Genomic DNA, 15,573 nt, shown 5'->3' on the forward strand with positions numbered 1-15,573 from the left:
TAATTTTTGAGGAGTTAAGTATAACTGATGCAAAAAATTATATTGAACTAATCTGTATCTAACATTAATGATTTTTGTCATATTATCCCTACATAATTGCATGAAACCTATTTTAGGGGCTTTTAAAAAAATAAATCATACATTACAGAAATAAATTTATTTTTGTATTACGAATCAATAATTCCAGTTCACTCTGAGTAGATAACATCAGAGTAGGACCAATCTTATAAATCAAAAAAGCCTTCACTTGATAGTAACAAAATAAAGTATTATTTGGCACATTAAATTTATTTTTCATTCATGCAAAAGTAATAAATCTTCCATCTTCAAAACAATCTTCTATTCTTTGTGCACCTATTGCATTCAAGTCCTCAGAAATTGATTGTCCATGGAAAAAGGAATGTTTATTTTGAATTTTTTTAAGAGATTAAACCTTTCACACCTATTTTATAATCAATTTTATTCCAAAATTCAATTAAATGTTTTAAAACGGGAGTATCTCTATTTCCCACCTATAATTATGAATTCCATTTATAAATAAAATCCTGTTTATTAATTTCTATATTTTACTAAATTCTATATTAACCCAAGCTGGCAATTTATCTATATTAATAAATCTCAATTGAGCTGCCTTATAATAATTTCTAAAATGATGAAGTTGTAAACTTCCCAATTCAAATTTCCAAAGAAACCCTTGCCATTTTCCCTTTCCATAAAAACATTCTAACACATGTATTCAAGTCTTTAAAACATTTCTGAGGAATTGATTGAAAAATATACTGAATTCAAGGAAAAAAAATTAATCTTAATACAATTAACTCTACCTACTAAAGTTGTAGGTAAATCATTCAACTTATTCAAATCCTCTTTAATTTTATTAAGTAATGGTAAATAGTTTAATTTATATAAATCATTATCAACCTTAATACCTAAATATTTAATCCTGACATTTGACCACCTAAATTGCATGACTTTTTTTACATTGAGTATAATCACCTGTAATGGATAAAAATTGGGAGGAATTTGGAAAGATTAGTGGGTTATGTACATACACACATTTTAAAATAGATCTTATTTGAAATACTGAAGAATTCATATTCAGGAACATTGCAAAAACTATGGAGAATGATATGCACATTTCACAAGGAGATGCTAATTGAAATGACATCATGAAATGAAAATTCCAATGTCTTGGAGGAGACAAACTGGTTGTTTGCAAGAACCTACAGAGTGCTCACAGAAAGGTCACTCCTGATTTTGTTTACCTAAGACAACAGCTTGACCAAGAGGGAGAACTCCTGTGGTTTGCTGAAGAAGGTGGGGGGTTTTGCAAGTGAGAGAGTCACTTAGGCTTTCTGGCAGTTGAAGAGAGAGAGAGAGGAGACAAGCTCAACAAGCTCTCTCAGCTAATGTGTGTGTGACACTGAAAGCAGCTGAACAGTGCAAGCCAGGAAGATTGTTGAAACAGAAAGCTCCAGTGGATGGCTGAACGTGCTATCTGTTTGATGTTTCTCTTGGAACAAGGGGAATAAAAAGGAAATCTGTGATAGCCTGAAAGAAAGAGGTTATCATCTGGAGAACCCTGATGGGCAAGTTTCATCAGCAAGACATTGAGGTGACTAATGGTTATTCAAATCCTGGAACAACAAATCTCTCTCTGCAAACCCTACAAGAACCTTCCTGAGCAGTAAACATTTACCTTTCAAGCACCAAAGCCTGGTGAACTTTATACCTGTTAAATTCTACGCACAGTATAAGAATTACCTGCAACCAGAGAACTTGGAAGAAGGAGAAGTGAGAGTGAACTGTGAAACAAAGAACTTTTCTTAAATTTACATACACATTACATACACATGCGCTAAGAATTAGAAGGGGGTTAAGGTTAGTTAAGTATAAAGATGTTAAAGTTTGATTCTATTTTCATGTTTAAAGATAATTAAAAACAAATATGTTTAAGTAACTACTTGTGTTGGTGAATGTCTATGGCTGCTGGATTTTGGGGTCCTTTGGGCTCATAACACACCTTTAACTAAGGGCAAAATTTCATTTTATCCCAATTAATCTTATACCCAGATACTTCACCATATTTTTCCAATCTTGTAGGTAATTGATGCAACAAATTTATACGGTCTGCCAAATAAATCAAAACTTCATCAGCAAACAGATTTATATTCTTCTTGATTAATCTTTATACTTTTAATTGTGATAAAAGTTCTATTGGTCAATCAACTAATCTCTTTCACAATAGATAACCTTTCCTTTAGAGAATGGGAGTGAAAAGAAATCAAAAGAATAGAAAACTTTTTTGGGAAATAATTTATTGTCATTTGAACAAATGAAGTACAAATATGGAATAACTCATGGAATAATGTTTGCATACCACCAACTGAAAACCGACTTAAAGGACAAATTGGGAAGTAGATTGAAATTACCAGAAGGAAGCAGCTTTGAATATGTGATTATAGAAACAACTATAATAAAAAGATTTATTACAAACATGTACATCAAGCTGCAAGAGAAGGAAAATTATGAAATAGGCTATAAACCCAAACAAAAGTGGGAAAAATATTTAAACATAAAGATAAAAAATGAAATATGGCAAAAGTTATGCTCTGGAACTATTAAAATATAATAAACATGAGGTTATGCATGATACAATATGATTGGTTACACAGGCTATATATCATGCCCCCAAAGTTAAATAAATGGGATCCAACATTATCAGACAGATGTTTTCACTGTAAGGAAACCAGAACAAAAGTACATGCAATTTGGGCATGTGAGAAAGTGAAAAAGTTTTGGGAAGATCTAAATCAGGTATTAAATAAAATCACAAAAAGCAACATACCAAAAAATCCAGAGATCTTTCTTCTAAGTAATATAAGAAGTAAAGAATTAGGCCTCAAACTGGATGAAGCGCAAAAAAGATTTATTATGATAGCCTTAGCTGTAGCAAAAAAAATGTATAATGTCAACTTGGAAATCAGAAGAGAGTCTGAGAGCACAGCAATGATACATAGAAATGAATAAATGTATCCCATTGGAAAAAATAACATATAATTTAAAAAATAAAGTCACATTATTTGAACAAATTTGGGAACCATACATGGAACACAACAGAGAGGGCTTACCGCGGACCTCCACCCCCTAAAATGATAAAATGAGAAGAAGACAAAATGACCTGATCCAGTGTATAAAAGTAGATGACACAATTTTCTTGTTTATTTTCATTGTGTGATGACATTGTTTAATGGTTTTATTGTATTGTATATGTTGAAAGTTTAATGGGTTTGGAGGGGGGTGGGAAGGAGGGAGGAAAGGTAGGGGGGAGAAAAGGGGAGAAAATGCCACTGTGTATATTCAAGAGGGAAATGTTTGTGTGTATTTTGATTGATATGGTTCATAGGGTGAAAAATAAAAAATAAAAAAAGGTTCTATTGGTAAAATAAACAAAGCAGGAGATAGTTGATCTAGTAAAATTTTTAAAAAGTCCAATAGTCGCCATCTTTGCAGATGCATTTTTATATAAAGTTTTAATCCAATTAATATATACTGGTCCATAACCAAACTTTTCCAATACTTTGTACAGAAAAATCTATTCTAACCTATCAAAAGCTTTTTCTGCATCTAATGCCACTGCTACAGCTAAGTCACCCCTTTTTTGGGCCAAATGATTTAAAGTAATCAATCTAGAAAAATTATCATCAGAATGACACTTTTAAACAAACTCTGTTTGATCTAAATGAATTAAATTTGGTAAGTATTTAGCTAATCTATTTGCTAAAATGTTAGCAATTATTTTTAAATTGGCATTCAATAATGATATAGGTCTATAGGAGCAGACTTTAACAAATCTCTACTTTTTTGGTATAACTAATAATTGCATTTGAAAAAGATTCTGGCAAAGAATGGGATTCTGCCACTTGATTCAACATCTCCATAAAAGGGGCTATTAAAAGGCCCCAAAATTTATTTAAAAATTTAGATAGGAAGCAACCCCACTCTTCAGCGAACATAATAACTCATTAATTTCTCTTGCCGTAAAAGGAGCATCTAAATCTCTTTGATCCTTATCATTCAAACTAGATAAATTTATTTGAGATTTTAAAAATCTCAGTTTTCTGTCTTCACAAATAAATTGAGATCTATATAAATGAAAAAGAAATATTTAAATAAATCATTGATTTCTTGAGGGTTATAAGTAATCTTCTTAGAATTCTTTTTAATAACATTAATTGTTCTAGAAGTTTGTTCCTTTTTTAACTACCAAGATAAAACCTTGAGTTCTCCTAATTCATAATACCTTTGTTTAATTTGCTCAATTAATTTTTCTATTCTATAAGTCTGAATCAATATTATAATGAAGTGTTTTGTTATTAAATTTTTCCTTTTCTTGTCAGAAGCCTTGGTTTGTAAATATTTTTTTCTAAAACTTCTATTTCCTTTTCCAAATGATCAATCTTTCATATAATCTTTCTTAATTTTTGCCATATAATGTTATCTAATCCCTCAAATATGCCTTCAAAGCATCCCAATCCACTGAATTAGAAGTTATCTCTAAAAAATCTTGAATGTTTTCCTCATAAAATCATAAAAATCTACTCTTTTTTTGTCAATTTTATTTTTCATTTGCATCAACACAAATACAGTATTTATCCATATCATACAAAATAATAAAAAACAAAAATGCAAAAGAATACATATTATCATATTTACTCTCTTACCCTCTTCCTCCTTCCCCAAAAAAGTAGGAAAGATGGAAGAAAAGAAAGCCTGGGTGATAATCATATATCCTTCATTGATTAGTTAAATTTCAAATTTACGTAATGATCGTGTACCTTGAATTAATTCAGGTGATTTGGAGCGGGAGTGATGGACACTATAGATGAAGACATAACAATAAAATCCATATAAGGTTTCCAAATCTTATCAAATTTTTTTGGATGATTCTGTAAATTATTCATTATTGTTTCTAATGGCATACAATTTTGTAACTCCATTTGCCATTTATTCAATCCCATGTTATTGTCTAATTTCCATGTTACAGCTATACATTTCTTTGCTATTGCTACTCTTAAAAAATTCTTTTGATAAATATCTAACTTCAAATCAAAAATATCTCCTAATAAAAATATTTTGGAATCTTTCAAAACTTGCATCTACATAATTCGTCCCAATAAAATACTTATATCTTTCCAAAATTTCTTCTACTTTTTCACATTGCCAAACTGCATGTAAAAAGATTCCCACTTCTAAATCATTGAACAGAACAATTTGAATTAATTCCATGTAATTTATATGAAGTATAATATAATTGATGCAAAAAATTAAATTGTACCATTTAGAATCTAACATTAATTGTATTAGTTACACTATCATGATTTTAAAATTTTTGATCATACTTCTTGAATTTGTATATTTAAATCTCAATTGAGATCTAAATAGATCCTTTTTCTGCATAATCTCTTGCAATTTTATATAAATATTAGTAATAAATCTTTTGATTAAATGCATCAGTTATTAAGTATTCAAATTGACTTTGTTCAAATAATCTAAAGGTTGTTCTTAACTTTCTTTTTAAATATGATTTAAGATGATAATAAGAAAAAAAAGTATTATTTGGTATATTATAGTTATCTTTCAATTGGTCAAAAGTTAAAAAAAAACAAAAAACAATCCTTTATTCTTTTTATTCCACAATTATATCAAATGTTAAAAGAAACATTATTAACCATAAAAGGAATCAAATGATTTTGTTTTAATTTCATTCTAGCCAACTGATAATTCTTCATTCCTCTTTTGACTTGTATTCCATACTTTAAGTATATGTTTCAAAATTGTTGTATCAATTTGCCCTTCAACAAAGTAGAATTAAATCTCTATCTATAAATCGATTCTTCTTTCTCAGGGACTAAACGTGACATCAAAAGTGGAGAATGATCAGATAAAATTCTAGCTTTATAATCGGTAAACATAATTCTTCCTTGCAGTTGTGTTGAAATTAAAAATAAATCTATTCTTGAATAAGAGTCATGTCTATATGAATAAAAAGGATAATCCCTTTCCTTCAGATTTATTCTATCAAATTTAGATTTTAATTAAATCCAAAATCATCTATGCCGCTTTAGATTTTACAACTGATCTTACTGACTTATCCAATATCAGATCAAGGTAACAATTAAAATCTCCTAACAAAACTTTCTCATGAGCATCAGCTAAGTGCATAATAGTACTTTGAATAAAACCTTCATCGTCCACATTTAGTGCATAAATACTCATAAGTTTCCACATTTCAGAATAAATTTGACAATGAATCAAAACAAATCTTCCCACAGGATCTGTAATCACCTTTTTAATTTTAACAGGTAAAGTCTTTTTAATCAATATCACAATTCCTCTTGCTTTAGAATTAAAAGTTGAAGCTATTACTTGACCTACTTGATCTCCTTGTAATTTCTAATGTCCTTTCTCTGTTAAGTGAGTTTCTTGTATAAAAGTAATATTGACTTTCAATTTTTTTGTATAAGCTAACATCATTTTTTTTTAAAATTGGTTATTAAGCCCATTTATATTGAAACTTACAAAATTTAATACTCCATTACTAGCCATTTTATACTTGCATTGAAGATTCAAAACTCTCCTCAATCTTTCCCCTAGGCCCTGAGCATCACGAAAATCGCAATTGTATCTGACTATTTCAAGAAAAAGAAAGAAGGAAAAAAACTGAAAAGAACCCCAAAAAGAAAAAAAAAACTGCAAAAAAAAACCAGCACTATCCCCCTCAATTATATGGGAAGTGGGTCTCGACATAAGGTGGCACATGGCTATAGAAGGATAAGGAACGATTTCGGCCCTCTCCCCACCCTGGGTAAGAATATTCCTTACATAAATTTTATAAGAAATAGTTAATTTTTTAGGTCTTTATTCACTTGATTATCATCAAGCTCTGTATCTTTGTGTATTTTCCCTGTGGCTTGAAACATCTCAGACTGATCCAATAAATTTGTTGAATTAAAGAAGATTGTTGAGCACCCAAATTCTGTATAAGTTCATTGAACTTATTTAATGGTTGGAAGAGAATTTGCAAATTCCAAAGATTTGATGTCATTTGCAAAGAACCATGGTTGATTTTCCCCAAAAAATACTTGGATGTCAAAATGAAAATTTATATCTTTTTACACAGAAATGATTTAGCAAGATTAAATTCTTTTTCGTTTTTTTAACTACTGTCATATTTAAATCTGCATAGAAAAACACTCTTTTCTGAGCCACCATTAATGTGCCCTAATATTTTCAGACATTCTGGACAGCCACTCGCAACATCATTTCTTTATCTTGGTAACGTAAACATATACCATAAATATTCATTATTTTGTGTATAATGCGACTTGTGTATTTTACCCCCCTTTTTATTGGCCCAAAATCAAAATGGAAGTCCCACTTTGACAGGTTGTTTTGAATGGCATTATCATTACTGCACTCCATTGTGGAAGAAAAGTGGTGTTGTGCTGAATGAAATTACAAAATTATCATAGTAACATAATCAATTTATTGTTCAAAATATATATGTAAATAAAAAGAAAAACATTATTTAAAATCCATCCAAATCAGACTCATCGTCATCAGATGCTCCTAGAAATGGTTCCCATTCTTCTCTGTTGATCTTCTCATCTGTGTCCCAGCCAGTTGTGTCTGTTATTTCATCTTCAGATTCATGTTCATAGTCTGAAGTAGTGATGGTACTTGCATTGTCCCATAAAACTTGCATTGTCCCATAAAACATCATCTTCAGTCCCATTCATTTTGTTGCTGATTCTTGTCTTTAAAAAAACTCAGAGAGACCATATTACTTGGAAGTGAATCCCAGGCCTGCTTCACCCAAGTGGATAGGCCTGGTTTCTTGAGATTTCTCCCTGCTCTTTTCTCCACTTGGTCTGAGGCCATCCAGGAAATCCAATCTTTTCTAACATGGTCCTTAAATGGCTTATTAAGCACGACATCAAGGGGTTGCAGTACACTTGTCAAGCCATCAGGAATAACAGCTTGGTGTGTCTTGAATCACTTGAGCTGCTTCTTTACTGGTTCTGCCAGATGGGCTTGAAACTGGTCCCACACTAACATTGACGGTTTCTTTAAAAGAGATCCAAGTCTTCTATTCCAAACCTTCTCTAACCACAGTTAGTTTGATGCCCTTTTCATCCATCTACCCTTTGGGATGGCAGTGTACAAGAATGCCTGGTGGGAACTTTTCTCCTTTTGCAATGGTCTTATGCTTAAAGATCACCATTGGCTGTAACTTGGACCCATCAGCTAAACAGCACAAAACTACAGTGAAATGGGTCCTTTCATGACCTGTCATCCTTACATAAACCGTCTTACTACCCACTTTGTCAATAGTTCTGTTACCAGGCATATCAAAACACAAGGGAATTTCATCCATGCCGATATTATTCATGTCAAAGTCATGCTCTGTCCTTAACTTGATCACAAAATTGTGAAAAATATTGATCTTGTCATCTAAGTCACTGGGAAGCTTCTGTGATGTCTTGGTTCTCTGTCGAATGGCCAGGGAGTGCCTCTTCATAAACCTCTGACACCAAGCATTTGACACCTTAAATGTGTCACTCACTCCATATTTGCAATCTTTCTGCAGTTTTCTAGCTTGAAGCTGGATATGGAAACAGGTGACAATGTAGCCATCCTTTCTCCGCCTTTCTACCCAGTCAACCAGTGCCTTCTCCAGATCTGGATACAGAGCCTGCTTTCCCCTACGAGCACGTTTGGTCATGGGCAACTGGGCTATGTCTGATTTCTGCTTCCTCCAAAGCCTGATGTTACTCTCAGCAATGCCACATTCTCTGGAGGCTGCACAGTTGTTTTTGCTTTCTGCAAACTTGATCACTTTCAGTTTAATTGATGCATCAAAAGCACTGCATTTTCTCTTTGTTCCAGGAGAATACATCATGGATAGAAGTTAGAACAACAGTAAAATGCGTGTATCTAGAATAATTGTTATTTTCCCGTTTAACATCCGTTTATGTAAGCGAGTAATCGGTGTGTTTTAAAAAAAATCTTGGTGTTATGTGACCATGTACCACCAATGTAAACAAAATCATGTGGTAAATCAGTCAATGTAGGCGGCTGCTGATAATCTTACTTATCGGTAAACGTGGCAGAAATTAAAAAAATTTTTTTTACCCCTGTGTATAATGCAACCCCCCCTTCCCACTTTGAGTTCAAATTTCGTACAAAATTTTTTGCATTATACTCAAATATTTACGGTAATCAAAATAGACTGTGGGGCTTCTCCTGGTAATGATTTCTTTCTATTAGTTCTGCGTGCTCTATCCAATTCAATTCCTTTCAGAAAATTCTCAGGACCCAAAACTTCTGGAATCCATTTTTGAAAGAATTGTACAGCATTAAAACCTTCGAAATCTTCAACCAGCCCAACAATCTTCACATTATTTCTATGACTGTGAGTTTCTAATACATACATTTTTTGCAAAAATTGTTGCTTCTCAACACCCCAAACAGTAATAAAATCTTCAATTTTATTAACTATATTTGTGCAATATACCACTTCATTCTGGTAATTTGCATATTTTCTTCAATCTTTTGAACTTGAATTTTAACTTTGAAACCACTAAGTATATTTTTTTAATTTCTTCCTTAATATTTTTCATTTCTCCTTTAACATATTCAAACTGTGCATTGGCATCACATCTTACAGATACAAATTGCTTATTCATCTTCTTACTCAGTAATTGCAGATGATTTAATATAGAAATCTGTACTTGGCTGCCCATGTCTTGACTTCTAGCTTCAGGAACCTTAACCTGCATATCTTCAATTTGTAGCAATTCTTCTTCTTCGTTGTCTTCATCTTCTTTCAAATCACTCCTACGAGTTTCAGACTTTGCCTCCGATTCCACAAGAGGCTGAGTCTGTAAGGGAACACTGCTCACAGCAGCTTTAGTCGATTCAGCTGCTCCCCATAGAAAACAGCTTGTTCAGTTCCGTGCATGTGCAAACTTTCATGCATGCACAATTGATCCTGAAGGAGCTGCAGATTGATTGTTCTCTTCTGGACAGTGGCGCCATCTTCTCCATCTCGCCAGAGGGTTGGCGCCGCTGTCACTTACATACAGGCTGTTGCAGCTTGAGTCAATCAAGGAGAAACTTGAGCTCAAGACTCCAACATCGAGGTAGGCCTGATTTCTTCCAATTTCTTTTCACCTCCTTTACAGCTGTTTTCTTTATAATCTGTGCCTTTCCCTTCCCTGAAGCCATATTGAAAAAATTGCAGGTAGGTTCCCAAAGCTTAATAAAGATCAAACTTATAAGAAATTTTTTAAAAAGTCTCTTATTAATTAGTTCTCCTGGAAGAGACGTATCCTCACGTCTCCCACCTGCACCATCACGCTGCGCCACCATCCAGTATTTCGTGAAGGTTTTTAGTTTTTCTGTGATGACAGGCACAAGATTTTTTTGTTTGTTTTAATGGTCCTTCCAGTATTCTAATTATAAAATTCTCCTAAACCTGTCTGCGAGTTCCATTTTTGCTTCATAATCTTTACCTGTAGAAGTTCCTACTGTCATTCTTTTGTTACTTTACTTGCATGTTCTCTGTTTCCTTTTATCAGTTTATTGCTCATCCTTTGTGAACTATTCCTCAATTTTACTTTATTCTGACAATTCTATAAGCCTTTTCTTTAGATTTAATACTATCTTTAATTTCTCTATTATCTCTAGCTGGAACACTTTGTGTGTATTTATGCATGAAACGATTGTATCTTTGTTGAAAAATCATATTATTATTATCAGAATTTATTTTCATGGACATGTTTGTGGCAGCATTACAGGTACAAATATTGCTATAAAAATTACATTTGAAAAATAAATTAGTGCAAAAGAAGGGAAAGTGAGGTGGTGTCTGTAGTTCATCGTCCATTCAGAAATCATATGGCAGAGGGGAAGAATTTGGTTTTGTGCCACTGGGTATTCATGTTCAGGCTCCTGTAACTCCTTCCTGATAGGAGCAGTGTGAAGAAGGCATGGCCTGGGTGGTGAAGGTCCTTAAGAGTAGAGGCTGCATTCTTAAGACACCACTTCTTGTAGATGCCCTCGATGGAGTGAAAACTGATGCCCATGATGGCGCAGACCGAGTTCACAACTCTCTGTAGTGTTTACCTATCCTGTGCAATGGCACACCATACTCAGACAATGATGCAGTCAGAATGCTCTCCACGGTACACTTGTAGAAATTTGCAAGAATTTTTGGTGACACGCCAAATCTCCTTAAACTCCTCACAAAGTATAGCTGCTGGCATGTCTTCTTCATGATTACATCAATTTGGAGGCTTCAGGACAGATCTTCAGAGATGTTGATGTGGTGATATGTAATTACACCACTAGGTCACCAGGGGTAATCCCAGTGACCTTGTATATAAAGCAGTCCAGAGCTCCAGTCCAGCCTTCCAGGTTCGTCTTGCAGAGAGACAAGACCTCTTAGTGTACATATTAGTTTATTAAAGCTGTCTTATACTCGCACTGCTGTTGTGGTTATTGTCAGTACAATTTAATAAAGTAATATGATAGCTACTAGGATGGAAGCTGCTTCTGCTCCAACGCGCATTCCCGACCACCTGGAGACTCTTCCTGAGGAATGGAATCCGGGGACGACTAACATACATGCTTCCGAGAACAGAGACGGCGAGGAACCCACTGTATTGGAATCATGGTGGAATGCAGGGAAGATCACAGAAGTACGATAGGGCAGGTAAGAAACGGCCAAGAGCCCTGCCTGCCCTTGGGTTCACTGGTATAGGCACCGCTGACCCTAAACCCCGGTCTGATCAGAAAGGGGCCACAAGTGCGGGTGGAAGGATCTCCACAAGTCGTGCTCCTGATCACCACATATGTGTAGAATTTCCAACCACTCTAGAGTCAGGGAAAGCAGACACCGCTACCATCACTCCCCCAGCAGCAGTTTCCCCAGTACCACGGAGTCCTGCCGCTACCACTGGGATCCCCCCTAAGCCCGCTGCAAATGTTCCAAAGCCAGAGACTCAGCCAACAGCCCCAAGCACCCAGGTTACTCCTCCAGCAGACACAAGCCCCACAGAGGCTCTACCAGCAGCTCCCAGTACCCCAGGGTCCACCCTTGCTACACCTAAGGGTCCAGAGACTGCGGCTTAGCCATGTGCTGTGACCAGACAGGCTGGAGCTCGACCCCAGAAATCTCGGAGCCGGCATGCACTTCGGCCGCTGGCAGAGATGCTTTCTGAATTACGTAGAGGGTGCTGAGGCATTGGATAAAGAGCTATTAATGCTGCTGTTAGCCCAGCTGGGAGACCACCCCTACTCCCTTATACAGGATGCCAGGTCCTACCAAGAGGCAATGAGCATTTTACAGAGGCATTACAGTAAGGGGCATAGTGAACTCCACTCCCGGTACAGACTCATGACCAGGTCACAACAAGTAGGGGAGTCTGCCAGATACTTTATACTCTCTCTGAAAGACCTGGCGAGAGGCTACAACTTTAAAGCAGTGTCAGCTCAGGAGTATGCGGAGGACCTTATTAGGGATAGAATTGTTGCGGGCAAATGGTCCACTGAGACGAGACATTGATTGCTGTAGAAAGGAATGGTGGGGCTAGATGAGGCAGAGACTATTGCAGAAGCTTTAGAAAGCACCAGGAAAGAATTGGAGGAGTACTCACAGGACCCTGGGGCTTGGACAAACGTCACACTGCTGGACTCTCTAGCCCCACGAAAAGAAAAGTATGCTGCCTCACAGGAATTCACAGTACCAGCAGCACATCTTGAGGGTCCAAAGTGCTTTTTTTGTGGACAAAGAAAGCACCCCAGAACCCTCTGCCCTGCCAGAGAAAATGTCTGTTCCAACTGTGGAAAATGTGGGCATTATCCAAAAGTCTGCGGAAGCCCCAGGGCCACTGCCAAGGCCCATTCTCATGCTAATGAGAGGCGGGAAAGCTCTTCTTTCTCCACAGACAAACAGAAGAAGAAGAATGGCATGTGCAGCCAGCCATCTTGGACAAATGCTACAGAGCAGAGGACACAGTCTTCAGAAGATAAATATGACGCCGAGTACTATCGGATGGAAGGACCCGCCAGACTTGCTTCCCTACACATGAATCAGGCAAGTCCATACAATTTATCTGACGCCACTGTGTGCATCAAAATTAATGATGTTGAGGGTAAGTTGCTTAATAGATAGTGGAAGCACTGAAAGTTTTATTGACTAGGGGTTAGTCAACCACCTTGCCCTCCCTACATGCCCGAGTGAGTACCAGATCCTGTTAGCAGCCAGCAGCCTTGCGACAGGTAAAACAGTTTTGCAGGGTTACTCTAGAAATCCAAGGCACAAAATACGAAGGGTTCAAATTACTAGTACTCCCTCACCTCTGTGGCCTGGTACTATTGGGGTTAGATTTTCAGTACCAGTTAGAAAACATTACGATAGTGCCTCAGCCCCCCACCTCGCTTTACGAAGAAACAACACTGCAGCCTGTCTGTCCTGAACATAGAACCCCCGCCACTGTTCACACACCTGACCCCAGAATGCACACCAATAGCCACAAAGAGGAGGAGGTACAGCCTGAGGGATAGAGCCTTCATTAGGACATAGATCCGCAGGCTACTACAGGAAGGCATCATAGAGCAGAGCACCAGCCCCTGGAGAGCCCAGGTGGTTGTAGTAAAGTCAGGAGAAAAACTGCGCATGGTAGTGGATTACAGCCAGACAATCAACGAATTTACACAACTAGATGCCTATCCTCTGCCACGCGTAGCAGACATGGTCAACAACATTGCGCAGTATAAGGTGTTCCCCACCATAGACCTGAAAGCAGCATACCACCAACTGCCCATTAGAAACAGCGACCGTATTTACACGGCATTTGAGGCAGACGGCAGGCTGTATCAATTTCTGCATTTTCCCTTTGGTGTCACCAATGGAGTGTCCCTGTTTCAGAGAGATATGGACCGAATAGTAGATGAGTTCCAACTGAAAGCAGTTTTCCTCTACTTAGACAACGTGACAATCTGTGGCCACACTCAGGAGGATCATGACGTGAATTTAAAACACTTCTTCCAGGCAGCCGAGAAAAGGAACTTAACGTACAACAGGGACAAATGCGTCTTTAGCACCAGGAAGTTGCCAATCCTGGGCTACATAGTGCAGAACGGGGAAATCAGCCCAGACCCAGCCCGTATGCGCCCTCTCCTCGACCTCCCAGTGCCACACATGCTGAAAGCACTAAAAAGGTGTTTGGGGCTGTTTGCTTACTATGCCCAAAGGATCCCCAACTAAGCTGACAGGGCCTGCCCACTTATAAAAGCCTCAGTTTTCCCACTGTGCCCAGCAGCCACCAGAGCATTCAGGGACATTAGGGATCATATCGCTAAAGCTACCATGCAGTCCATAGATGAGTCAATTCCGTTTCAAGTAGAAACGGATGCATCCAATGTGGCTCTGGCAGCCACCCTAAACCAAGATGGATGACCAGTGGCCTTTTTCTCGCGAACCCTACAGGGGTCAGAAGTGAGACACTCAGCAGTAAAGAAGGAGGCCCTAGCCATTGTGGAAGCAGTAAGGCACTGGCCACATTATCTGGCATGCAAGCACTTCACCCTCGTCGCGGACCAACGGTCTGTGGCTTTTATGTTTGATAACCAGAACAGGGGAGAATTAAGAACAACAAAATCCTGCGCTGGCAGATAGAATTGTCTACATTTAAGTACAACATTCTACACCGCCTCGGAAGACTCAACGAGCCCCCGGACACGCTGTCCAGAGGCACTTCTGCCATCCTTAACCACACGTCCCAGTTGCAGAACTTGCACAATGAGCTGGGCCACCCGGGGGGGTCATTAGACTGTTTCACTTCATTAAAACCCAAAACCTTCCATTTTCAATGGAGGTGAGGTCAGTGAACAAGAGCTTCCCCATCTGTACGGAATGCAAACCGCAATTTTACCGGCCAAACAAAGCCACCCTGATAAAAGCTACCAAACCTTTAGAGCACCTCAGCCTTGATTTTAAAGGCCCGCTCCCCTCCAATAATAGAAATGTCTATTTCCTAAACGTAATAGATGAATATTCCCGTTTCCCCTTCGCAATCCCGAGTTCTGATGTATCAGAAGCCACTGCTATAAAATGCCTCCAACGCATCTTCAGCATATTTGGGTACCTGAACTACATACACACAGACAGGGGTGCTGCATTCATGAGTGCAGAAGTACAGCAGTACCTGCACGAGAGAGGGATTGTTACCAACCACACTACAGGTTACAATCCCAGGGGAATGGACAAGTCGAAAGGGAAAATGCCACTATCTGGAAAACAGTCTTCTTGACTTTAAAAGCAAAAGACCTGCCTGTTACTGGATGGAAAGAAGTGTTGCCAGAAACCCTACACGCTATATGTTCTTTGTTGTGTACTGCCACTAGCATGACCCCACATGAACATATCTTTTCTTTCACAAAATGGGCACAGTGTTGCCTAAATGGATGATGACACAGGGACCTGTTCTCCTCCGGAAGCAC

The 15,573-nt window shown here is 37.2% G+C and overlaps 1 protein-coding gene and 1 long non-coding RNA gene across 8 annotated transcripts in view; one reads left to right on the top strand and one right to left on the bottom strand.

Annotated features, from left to right (window-relative positions):
- The window catches only part of LOC138739281 (neuromedin-S-like), an 83,781-nt gene that overhangs the window by 16,783 nt on the left and 51,425 nt on the right, over positions 1-15,573 (top strand). For 4 of the 7 annotated variants that reach the window (XM_069891049.1, XM_069891050.1, XM_069891046.1 and 1 more), the window contains exons 1-2: positions 6,778-6,868; positions 11,602-13,165. Coding sequence is in view for 2 of the 7 variants with exons in the window: in XM_069891042.1 (XP_069747143.1) it covers positions 6,658-6,868 (211 nt within the window). In the remaining 5 variants the exon portion in view is untranslated. Of the gene's footprint in view, positions 1-6,657; positions 6,869-11,601; positions 13,166-15,573 lie in introns of those variants that run through there. The other 3 variants (XM_069891042.1, XM_069891043.1, XM_069891047.1) reach the window with 2 other exon arrangements.
- Positions 1-15,573, bottom strand: part of LOC138739286 (uncharacterized) — a 50,746-nt gene that overhangs the window by 5,649 nt on the left and 29,524 nt on the right. The gene's annotated exons all lie outside the window — the stretch shown is intronic.

Source organism: Narcine bancroftii, chromosome 7, assembly GCF_036971445.1.
Source record: "Narcine bancroftii isolate sNarBan1 chromosome 7, sNarBan1.hap1, whole genome shotgun sequence".
In the NCBI taxonomy this organism is placed as follows: Eukaryota; Metazoa; Chordata; class Chondrichthyes; order Torpediniformes; family Narcinidae; genus Narcine; species Narcine bancroftii.